General features: G+C 38.2%; 1 protein-coding gene across 3 annotated transcripts in view; it reads right to left on the bottom strand.

Annotated features, from left to right (window-relative positions):
- Positions 1 to 6,576, bottom strand: part of Mcts1 (MCTS1 re-initiation and release factor) — a 13,207-nt gene extending 6,631 nt beyond the window's left edge. The window contains exons 1-4 of one of the 3 annotated variants that reach the window (XM_031354081.1): positions 6,274 to 6,576; positions 4,962 to 5,114; positions 4,379 to 4,476; positions 1,186 to 1,319 (exon numbers count right to left, since the gene is read on the bottom strand). In XM_031354081.1, coding sequence (XP_031209941.1) covers positions 1,186 to 1,319; positions 4,379 to 4,476; positions 4,962 to 5,114; positions 6,274 to 6,284 — 396 coding nt within the window. In that variant the 5' untranslated portion in view covers positions 6,285 to 6,576. Of the gene's footprint in view, positions 1 to 1,185; positions 1,320 to 4,378; positions 4,477 to 4,961; positions 5,115 to 5,632; positions 6,203 to 6,273 lie in introns of those variants that run through there. The other 2 variants (XM_031354038.1, XM_031354137.1) reach the window with 2 other exon arrangements.
- Between the last annotated feature and the right edge of the window lie 5,620 nt (positions 6,577 to 12,196).

Raw genomic sequence — 12,196 nt, 5'->3', positions numbered from 1 at the left:
AAAGAAAAGAAAAGAAAAGAAAAAGAAAAAAAATTACCAAAACAACAACACCAGAATATAACTGGGGCTTAGACGAAGTGAATAAGGGCTGGAGAGATGGCTCTGCGGGTTAAGAGCACTGACTGTTGCTCTTCCAGAGGTCCTGAGTTCAATTCCCAGCAACCACATGGTGGCTCACAACCATCTGTAATGGGATTTGATGCCACCTTCTGGTGTGTCTGAAGACAGCTATAGTGTACTCACATACATAAAAATAAATAAATAAATACATCTTAAAAAGAAAGAAGTAAATAAGATTATAATACATTGTATATGTGTAAAAAATTGTAAACGAACCTTACTTGCTAAAAAAGATTTTTAAAAGAGACCCAAGGCTGGGTGGTGGTGGCGCACGCCTTTAATCCCAGCACTTGGGAGGCAGAGGCAGGCAGATCTGAGTTCAAGGCCAGCCTGGTCTACAGAGTGAGTTCCAGGACAGCCAGGATGAAACAGAGAAACCTTGTGTTGAAAAACAAAAACAAAAACCAAACAAAAAAGGGAACCAGGCGTGGTGTCTCATGCCTGTAATTACAGAACTTATAGGTTAGTTCTAGAGTATCCTTGGCCACCCTGGGTTACATGAGACACTTTCTCAAAACAAAAAAGAAAAAAGAAAAGGGGTGCTTGTTTCCAAGTTTCTTTCATATCTTTTCATGGCCAAGAAAAAGTATTTCTCATTTAGTCCAGCATGGTAATGCACATCTATAATCCCAACATTCAGGAGGCAGAGATAGAATTGCCATTAACCTGAAAGCAATTTAGGTTAAGTGCTGAGTTTTAAACCAGCCTGGACCACATACTGAGTTTGAAGCCATCCAAGGCCACATAATAAGACTTATCTCAAATAAAAAAATAAAGTGGAAAGAAAAGGAAAAAAAACCAGTTGGTTTATTTGAATTTATCTCTCATTTCTCTTTGGTCAAAATTAAAAGTTCCCTTCAATAGGGTGTGGTGGCACATGACTAATCCCAGCAGTTGGGAGACTGAGGCATCAGAAGCACAAGTTCAAGGTGAGCCTTGGCTTGTCTTTGAAAGAATAATAATATAAATTAAAAGCACATGTAATATTCTCTTGGATGATAAATCTTTCAGGAATGACAAGAATACAATGAACAGTTTTTAGCAGTTAAACCCTGGGAAGGATACAACAATGGTATCTACTGCAGCAGGATAAAGCTTAGCTCCAGGAGAAGTTAAGCCGGGACACATGATATTTGCTCCACTGAGTACAAATTTGATGGCTCCTTTATCAACCTGCTGATGTGGCAAGATAAAAGGATCTACAAGAGAAGAAATAAATTATATAAATTAATATGACTGAAGACTCGAGATATAGGCAAAGAACATAAATATTTTCCAAAATTACAGCACTCTGATGGTTGCAAAATAAAAGCCAAACCACTCTTCTTTCCTGACATAATTGATAAATATTTTCAAGAAAAGAGTGTAGCAATAAGCATTCTCATAGACTGCTACAAGACTTCTAAATGGGTACAGGCCTCCCTTAAGACGACTTAGCAGCACACATTGAAAGCCTTGAAAAGAGATCCACTCTTTGACCCAGTAACTCTACTTTTATGAGTCTGTCCTAAAGAAAATGGATGGGTATTCAGTATATTTGATAGAAAGATATTCATTCCAGCACTAACATATGAAACAGAAATAACTGAGATAGATCACAGTGTCAAACAAATGAGATAAGATATAAACAACTTAAAGTATGTCAATAAGAGTAATGTAACAATAATAAACCATGCTTTTAGAGAATACTTAATGCCTGGAAATGTTTACAATATAACATTTGAATGAAAAAAGCAGAAATAAAATACTCTCAAAAAGATCAGTGGTTGTTAGGAGAAGAAGGAGGGCTGACCAGGTAAACCAACAGGTATATTTAAAGGAGTAAATTTATTCTGTATGATAATGAATGGCAGACACTTGACATTTTGGATCTGGTAACACCTATAGAATTATATAAAAAGAAAACTTTTATGACTAATAATGTTATAGTGATTTACTAACTATAAATGCATATTATCAATGCAAAATCTTAATAGAGAAAAACTAAAGTAGCAGAGACCCCAATTTTAAAAGAACAAAAGAGGTTATGCTTAGCAGATAGTGATGTATACCTAGCATGCACAGGGTCCTGAATTCAATCTCCAGAACAAAATAGAACAAAACAGAAAACATTTGTATATAACATAGGAAATAAAGTGGAAAAGAGTATACCAATGCACTAAATCCACTTAACTTTGATTACAGGACTTCATGTGCTCATTAGTTTCCTATTCCTGTGATCTCCCAGATTTATGTGCAGATATTCTTTCTGTAATCTTTTTAAAAAGTATCTCTGTGTATATCAATAACTTATAAACCAAGGATTAAAGAATCTCTAGGGCCGGAGAGATGGCTCAGCAGAGGTCCTGAGTTCAAATCCCAGCAAACACATGATAGCTCACAACCATCTGTAATGAGATTCGATGTCCTCTTCTGGTGTGTCTGAAGACAGCTACAATGTACTTATTTATAATAATAAATAAATCTTTTAAAAAAGTAATCTTTAGAGGCTTTCACAGGATGACTAGAGGAGTTGTTTGCTTATTTTGTTTTTCTGAGATTTATTGAGGTATGTGTTTTACCAGTGTTTCATCTGCATGTATGTGCACCAGAAGAGGGAATTGGATCCCATGGGACTACAATACAGTCAGATAGTTGTGAGCAACCATATAGATGCTGGAAACTGAACTCTGGAAGAGCAGTCAGTGCTCTTAATTGATAAGCCATTGATCCAGCCCCTAGAGAAGGAGTTTTTAAGCTTTTCAAGGTCCCTAAAATAATGACAGTAGCTAGGTATGGTAACACAACTTTATAATCCCAGCACCTGGGAGATGGGAGCAGGATAATTAGAAATAGAAAACCAGCCTTGGCTACCTAGTGTATGTCTCAAGGAACAATAAGGAACAAACAAAAAACTCAAAAAATAAAACAAAAAATTACTCCCATTGCATCAGGATTTAATTTCTTTTATATATATATATATATATATATATATATATATATATGGCCATATAAATAAATAGATCTTTAAATATATATAGATAGATAGATCTTTAAATAGGTCTTTAAATATATATATATATATATATATATATATATATTTAAAGATCTATTTATTTATATGACCAGAAAAGGCACCAGATCTCACTATAGATGGTGGTGAGCCACCATGTGGTTGCTGGGAATTGAATTTGGGACCTCAGGAAGAGCAGTCCGTGCTTTTAACCTGTGAGCCATCTCTCCAGCCCCCAGGATTTAATTTCTATCAGATCTTAATCTGAAAAGAAAATCATTGCTAAACTGAATAATTATACTTAGTTTTATAAATATTAAAATATTTCACCTGCTTAAAATTTTGCCTAACAGTTTTGCTACTCCTGACCTCTGTAACACTAGGCAATTAAAAATTTATCTCCTTGTGATTGAACAACTTTGGTTTTTACAAGGAGATAAATTTATTCAATCACCACCAGTACTCATCATCAGTAGAGCCTGTTAAGTCACTACCTTTGGCAACAATACCAAACTGAAATATTTGTTTCCATTTGGAAAGTTCTTGCTCACTGGAATTATTATATCTTCAACTTTTTGTAATATACTCAAACTAACAATCTGTAAATGTATATATGAAACAAACATTATTTAGTTTCAAGACATCTGTCCATGTACTCAATTAGTAATGAACAGGATTTCCATAGTTACCCAATGCAGAGATAATTACAGAACTCTAATAACAAACTTAAGTGAAAATGTTTAAAGCCCTTTTAGTTTATGTATATGTTTACAATTACATACTAGTCTATTCTTCCAACTACAATAAGGACAGGAGACTATGTCTGTCTTTGCTTACAATTGTACTTCTTAGTAGCCCAGTGCTCACCACATACAAAGTTCACTAAATAATTAATGACTTAATATTTCTGGGGTCTCTGTTTGGGGGAAATTTATCACCCTATAGCCCAGACTGGCCTCAAAATTGTATCAGTGTCTTGTCTTATCTTCCTAAGCCCTGTGATTGCATCTGTGAGCCACCACTCCAGGCTTTTATTGAATGGATGAACTAATGAAACTGTGGGGGTGGAGTGGGGGGGCTTTCTCTAATGAATAAGAGAATTTGCATTTTTCAGACTTACCACAAGATGAGGAACCACTTTACCTTTATATTCCTTATCACTTGGCACTAATAATAAATAATCAGAAGTCACTTTCCATTCCTAGAGTTTTTAACTCCCTTGGTATATTTTTATATTCCAAAATGTGTATTTCTACCAAGACTTACATTTATGAAGTAATCTTAAGGTTGGATAAAAAGGCCCTTCTCTTTGTCTAAAAAACAGTAATTCTCCATTTACTGTAAGGATTTCTATGTGTTCATGGCTGTAAGACAAATGTCACAGAGAACAAAGTTAGATACTTTCTTTCAAAAATGAATGTAAGTCAAACATCCTATAAAAATTATAACACGAAATATGCACATACAAAGACATATTAAGCTTATTTTACAGTAAATATTCTGACCAAAAAATACCTGTCCAGCACAGAAAAGAGGAAATAAAACCTGCTACAGTCAATTTTATTCTATATTTTATTATTTTAATTCCACTGTCAAATATAAAATAAACCTCAAGAGCAAACTGAAATAAATCCACTTATAAATAAAAACAAGTCTTTGATAAAACAGTACACAAAGTGACATTTTTATATATGTAGATAAGATTTGAAAATAGAAATACAACTTTTAGAGTTAATTCTGTCTATTCTCATCATTGCTCTATCAGTAATAATTCCACATAGAATGAAAACAATCTAACCTTTGATATTCAGCTACTCTAATCTTTACATGGAGAAAAACAAGGACTTACCATCGGACAATTTTCACAGGATCTTTCTTAGGCATGATTTGATTAAGCCATGGTTCAATACCTGGAAATTGCTCTAGCAATTGATTTTTAATACCCTTAATAACCGAGGTTTTCAACTGGATGCAGTTGGACACATTTTCTTTTTCATCAAATCTGGCAAATGATTTTTTTTGAGGAAAAAAAAAAGGGCATTGCTAAGCAGAAGAATCAGAACTCTAAAAGTAAGGTTCTAATTAATCATCTATTCCCAAGCAAATACTCACGCTTAAAATAATTATGAAATAAATTGTTTTTAAAATATAAATTTCCTTTTGTCTTATATAATACAAAGCCAAAGTTTTAAGGACAGTATTAGAATAAACTGTCATACATACTGTAATTAATGGGAGCAGAGAAATTGTTATGCTAGAATCTGTTATAGCTAACGAAAATGCCTTTTACTGAAAATTTCTGCTCAAAGGAAAAGATACTTACTCCCATCCATAATAAAAATCTCTTTTTTTAATCTAAAAGAAACCTCACACATTAAGATACAAAAGACCAACCGAAGCATAACAAAAGAATGAGCCCCAGCAGGCTATGTAATCTGTTGTTTTTTTTTTAAAAGAAATAGTGGGATAATTTTAAGATCCCTGTCCAGATTTGTTCAAATTTTCATGCACAAAACCCACCTTCCTTTGCCCATGTTCCCCTTTTTCCTTTTGTGTCTAACAAATCTGGAAGATAAACCCACTGGATAGGTTTCCAAGGACTTTGATCTTCCTTACACTGACTAGCATACAGGGCTACCACGTTGTTCTCAAGACAAGGTTAATCTAGCAGCTAAGCAATAGGCTTGACAAGCAAGCCGCTTGCTTCCTGTCACCCAGACTCCTTCACTGCCATGACCCAGGAAGTCAAGCCTTCCCTTTTTCAGTTCATAACTAATAAACATATGGCAGAGTGCAGGGCTCTCCTCTCAGCCAAGGAGGATGTGCTCCTAAATCCCAGTGCAAGGATGTGATTGGTAGAAACCTAGGAATGGAGATAGCACTGCCGGAGGGGGCAGAACAGGGCTAAAGAGGAAAAAAAAGAAAAAAAAAAAAAAAACGGTAGCGGGAGAGCCAAACCCCGATTGAGGATTAAGGGTGGAAAGCTTAAAGAAGTGTTCCAACTCCAAAGTGAGAGCATAGCACTATATTTACAAAACCTTAGGACGTCAGGATGGCAGGGGCGGGGGAGAGAGAAAGAGGACCTTTGCTCTCTCCCTCTTCCCTACCCCCACCCCCACCGCCTTTGTGAGCAGCCGATGGAGGCCACAGCGTGTCCTTACTTCTTGAACATGATCCAAGGTGAAAGGGGCGACGATAGGGAAGGGCCCGGGATGGGAAGGAAATTGAATTAGGAAGGGTCCGGCACGAGGAAGGCCTGCACTGACAGTCGGAGCTGCTGTCGTTAATCCGGAAGGCGAAAACACTATCCGCTTTCCGGCCCTCAGCGAAATATGACTACTTCCGCTCCTCTCGACTCCACGTTGACGCTTTTGTCGGTTCCTTTTCAGTAACAGCTTAGTCTCCGTTGGGGGTAGCCGAAAGGGCGGGACTTCAGAAGGAAGAAGTGATCAAGCAATTCTTTCTGGTTGCTGGAAGAGAAGAATGGAGGGGGGAGGGAATCAATCAAAGCAGAAATTGTGGCAGTCAGTTACAGATTCCTCAAAGGGTCAAGATTCTCCCGATCTTTGTTGTTACTTACCACTATGCTAAACAGTTTGTAGGGACAATAGGTTTTGCTTCCTATCTAAAGCAACCTAATCAATTGATGCTTATCAAGCAGCTTGAGCCTAGACAAGCCTCATACCTTCCTGTTAATGTCAAAGTTGTCAGGTTCAGAAAATAAAATTACAAGATACCTAGTCAAATTTGAATTTCAGTTAAAGTGAACACCTTTTTGTGCACGTTTTGAGCTTGCTTATGCTAAGAACTACTTGTTTTTCTGAATTTAGTTGAACAACCTATTTTTTTTTTTAAATCTGGTAGCCATAATCATTGGACAATGTAGTGCTCTCATAGAACTATCAAATATCAGTTTGCTGTCTGTCCCCTGCTTCATTCTGATAGTTAAAAACTAAACTATAAATCAAGAATGTAACAGGGTATGGTGACACAAGCCTTTAATACCAGTACAGGGATGGGAGTTGGGGGAGGGGGCAGGGGTCAGGACAAGCTGATCTCTGAGTTCAATGCTAGCCTGGTCTACAGAACTAGTTCCAGGACAGCTAGAACTACATAGAGAGCCTGTCTTGAAAAAAGAAACAAAACAAATAAATTAATTTCTTGAACACAGACAAAAACTGTAATTTTCTCCCAGGCATGCTAACTCATGCCCTAATCACAGCACCTGGAGGGTTGGAGAAGGCTTGAGACCCTATCTCAAAAAGAAAACAAATGGAAAAAGTAAAATAAGGTAATTTCCCTAAAGAATAAAAAGACCACTGGTCCAGTAATAGTAGTCACAATTTAAATGAAAAGATAAATACCTATTGGTTGTATAGGAGGTGGTGGTTGGTTGTTTTCTTTTGTTTTTCTTTGAGACAGAGTTTCACTATATATCCTAGCTGGCCTGGAACTCCTTGTGTTGATGAGGCTGGCCTCAAATTCAGATACCTACCTGCTTCTGACTCGATAGTACTGGGATTAAAGGTGTGTGCCACCACATTCATCTTCGGATACTTTTTTAAACATTTTTTAAAAAGATTTATTTATTTTATGTATATAAATCCGTAGCGGTACAGATAGTTGTGAGCCATCATGTGGTTGCTGGGAACTGAACTCAGGACCTCTTCTTGCTAAGGCTCTGCTCACTCCAGTCGAAAGATTTATTTATTATTATATGTAAGTACACTGCAGCGGTCTTCAGACACACCAGAAGAGGGCATCACATCTCATTACGGATGGTTGTGAGCCACCATGTGGTTGTTGGGATTTGAACTCAGGACCTTTGGAAGAGCAGTCAATGCTCTTAACCGCTGAGCCATCTTTCCAGCCCTAAACATTTTTATTTTCAGTAAACAAAATTATGCTTCTTGAGAGTTTTTAATTAGAAAAGTAAAAAAAAGAAAACATGGTTGTGGGGGATTAATTTTTAAATTTGAGGACTGTGCAGCAAGTATACCATAAGGATAGCCTAGGCAAGATTTAAGTGCCAGCTTGGCAGTGGTGGTGCACACCTTTAATCCCAGCACTTGGGAGGCAGAGGCAGGTAGATTTCTGAGTTCCAAGCCAGCCTGATCTACAGAGTGAGTTCCAGGACAGCCAGGGCTATACAGAGAAATACTGTCTCAGAAAACAAAACAAAACAAAAAAAACCAACAAGAAAAATTAATAATAAGTTAGCCAGATATGGTGACACATACCTTTAGTTGTAGCACTTAGGAAAGAGGCAGGCAGATACCTGAGTTTGAGGCCAGCCTGGTCTACGGAGTGAGTTCCAGGACAGCAGGGCTACACAGAGAAACCCTGTCTCGAAAAACAAAACAAAAAACAAAAACAAAAAAAACAAAAAACAAACAAAAAACAAACAAACAAACAAACAAAAAAAGATGACTGGCTGCTTTTCCAAAGGACCTGGGTTTGATTCACAGAACCCACTAGCAGCTCACAATGATCTATAACTCCAGTCCTGGGAGCTCCAATGCCCTATTCTGGCCTCCATGAGGACCAGGTATGCATGCAGGCAAAATACCTATACATATAAGAAATATATGTATAATTATATAAAATAATATATAATTTGGCATTAAATACATAAAATAATAATTTAAAGCTAGTAATTTTACTTATTTAAAAGTATTATACCAAAAATTCATATTACTAGAAGTTATAATTTTTCTTTCCTTATGAAGTCAATCTCTTGCTAGAGCTGGTAACATGTATTGCCAGTGCCCAGTTGATGGCATTTTTGCTTTGTTTTGGACTTGTATGTTTGGGACTTTATGTATGGGACTGGTGCTGGTACTGGGAATGGCATCCAAGTCATTGTGCCTGCTAGGCAAAGCGCTCCACCACAGAGCTACATTCCCATTCCTCTTTTCCTAATTTTTTTTTTTAATTTTGAGATAGAGTTTCACTAAATTGTCCAAGCTAGCCTTGAACTTCCTCTCAACTTCCAGAGTATCTGGATTTATAAGCCTATGGTATCAGACTGGGAGTAGTAGTTGCTGCTTGACTGCTTATAGGGTTGTTGTTTTTTTTAATTGTTCTTTTGTGTTTTGTCTTTGTTTTTGTTTTTGTTTTTGTTTTTTGAGGCAGATCTTTACTCCATAGGCTGACCTGAAAACTCATTAAGCTCAGGCTGACCCTAAATATGACAGTCCTCCTGCTCAATCTTCTAAGTAACCAGGCATCAACCACCACACACTTCAGTGGTGTAGCACATACCTAGTATGTGTCATGCTTGCTCTGTCCCTCCCTCTCTCCCCCCCCACACAGTGTATCATTAGTTACCAAACTGGACTTGAAACATTTGTTGCTTTCTTTATTCTGTCCTTGCTCCCTCTGTGTGATATAGATAGAGGTTTCTGTGTGTTACCACAGAAAATATAAATACATTTTTGTATATAACAAAACATAGTTATATACAGTATAATAATTAAAAGGATTCTATTTTTCATTGTGGATGTGTGTGCACCCATGAGCACACCACAGTGCATATGTGGGCAGAGGGCAGCTTGTAGGAATCAGATCTCCCCCTTTCTACCACTGGGACCTGGGAATGAAACTAATGTGGTTAGGTTTATCTTAAGCATCTTTGCCTATTGCACCATCTTACCAGCCCAGGACTCATTGTTTCCTTGTTGTTGTTGTTGTTGGTGGTGGTGGTGGTGGTGGTCGGGTTTTTTTTGTTTGGTTGGTTTTGTTTTTTTCGAGACAGGGTTTCTCTGTGTAACCCTGGCTTTCCTGGAACTCACTCTGTAGATCAGGCTGGCCTTGAACTCAGAAATCTACCTGCCTCTGCCTCCCAAGTGCTGGGATTAAAGGCGTGCGCCACCACTATCTGGCCCAGGACTAATCTTTAAATAAACCATTGCTATAACAACCCAATGTCACAGAAGATCTATTTCAAAATTATCCTCTTCAAAAATTAAAAATTGAGGGGCTGGAGACACAGCTCAGAGTTAAGAGCACTGACTACTCTTCCAAAGGTCCTGAGTTCAATTCCCAGCAACCACATGGTGGCTCACAACCATCTGTAATGGGATCTGATGCCGTCTTCTGCTGTGTCTGAGGAGAGCTACAGTGTACTTACATATAATAATAAATAAATTTTTTTAAAAAAATGAGCCAGATAGTGGTGGCTCACACCTTTAATCTTAGTACTCTGGAGACAAAGACAGGTGGTCCACTCTCTGAGTTCGAGGCCAGCCTTGTGTACAGAGTGAGTTCCAGGACAGCCAAGGTTACACAGAGAAACCCTGTCTTGGAAAAAAATTGAAGTAATGATGATTCATCCCTGTAAGCTCAACACTGGAGAGGTAGAAGGGAGGAGTGTCAGAAGGCTAAGGCTAGCCTAAGCTAACTGAGGCTGTCTCAAAAATACAAAAAATAAAAATGAAACAGGAGGGCTGGCGAGATGGCTCAGTGGGTAAGAGCACTGACTGCTTTTCTGAAGGTCCTGAGTTCGGATCCCAGCAACCACATGGTGGATCATAACCACCCGTAATGAGATCTGACGCCCTCTTCTGGTGCGTCTGAAGATAGCTACAATGTATTACAGCTACAGTGTATTACGCTGGAGTGAGCGGGGCCAGCAGAGGTCCTGAGTTCAGTTCCCAGCAGCCATACACATGATGGCTCTCGGCCATCTATACAGCTACAATGTACTCATACACATAAAATAAATAAAAATAAATCTTAAAAAAAAATGAAACAGGAGCTTCCAGGCCACAATTGGGTGGTGTAGGTCTGTAAATGAAGCCTTTCAAGTTCAAGGCCAGTCTAGGCAATATAGTAAGGGTATCTTTTTTTTTTTTGAAGATTTATTTATTTATTTTATGTATGAGTACACCATTGCTGTCTTCAGATACGCAGAAGAGGGCATCAGATCTCATTACAGATAGCTGTGAGCCACCATGTGGTTGCTGGGATTTGAACTCAAGACCTTCAGAAGAACAGTCAGTGCTCTTACCCTGACTGTTATTACCGTTGAGCCATCTCTCCAGCCCTAGAGAGGGTATCTTAACCAAGAAAAAAGTAGGCTTCATTTATTCATGTCATAAACAGTTATAAAGTATTTTATGCTTTTCATATACATGATCTCTGTCCTACAATTTATAGATAAATATTCTCTACATCTTATTTTTTTTAAGATTTATTTATTATTTATTATTATACTGTAGCTGTCTTCAGACGCACCAGAAGAGGGCGTTAGATCTCATTACGGGTGGTTGTGAGCCACCATGTGGTTGCTGGATCACTCATGGCCTTTGGAAGAGCAATCAGTGCTCTTACCCACTGAGCCATCTCGCCAGCCCTCTACATCTTCTTTTACAAGAATCCAAGTGTCCACATAGGGCAGGGCATAATTCCCAAGCCAATCATGTATTTTACTAAAAGTTGTAATAAGCATTAAACATGTTACAGTTTGTGTTTGCCCACTTAGAATTTCCTAAGTGTTTTACAAAGTCATCGTGATGCAAGGCTCTAAAGTGCAAGCCAGGGAAGCACTTCACAAGCGACGAGATGAGAACAGCACAAAGACCCTTTACAGGGTCTAGGAAAGAAAGGTTTCCTTTGGAGATAAGGCACACGTTTGAACATTGGAGAAGCTGCTTTTACTACAAGGGAGAATTTAGCAACTGCCGGATCCTGGCTGGGTCTCCTGTCTCTCAGAAGCTATATAGCCTGTGAAGTCACCTCTTAGGCTCCTATTTCCCTCGTATTTCCCACAAACTGCCTCCCAGCCTTCTACTTGTAAGGCAGCTGCAGCCTGCCTTTCTATCCCTTACTAGATCAAAGCACACCTAAGAAGCCCAACAGTCCCCTGTGCCCCCCACCAACTCTGAGAAGCTTACGGGGGAAAGTGCATTAGGATATCTTATCCAGCTCTTCCTAAACCAAGCAATGTATGCCATGTAAGTGAGATAAATAACTTCCACCTGCAGTCTCAAACACAACTACATTTGGAGACCTGAGAGAGTGCCTATCTATCAGAAGACTATCAGGACTCGCCAAACAGCCAGACTGGTGATAAGTCAAACT

Source organism: Mastomys coucha, chromosome X (assembly GCF_008632895.1).
Source record: "Mastomys coucha isolate ucsf_1 chromosome X, UCSF_Mcou_1, whole genome shotgun sequence".
Lineage (NCBI taxonomy): Eukaryota > Metazoa > Chordata > Mammalia > Rodentia > Muridae > Mastomys > Mastomys coucha.
Note: the sequence above shows the minus strand (reverse complement) of the source record. Positions and strands in the feature narration are given on the sequence as shown.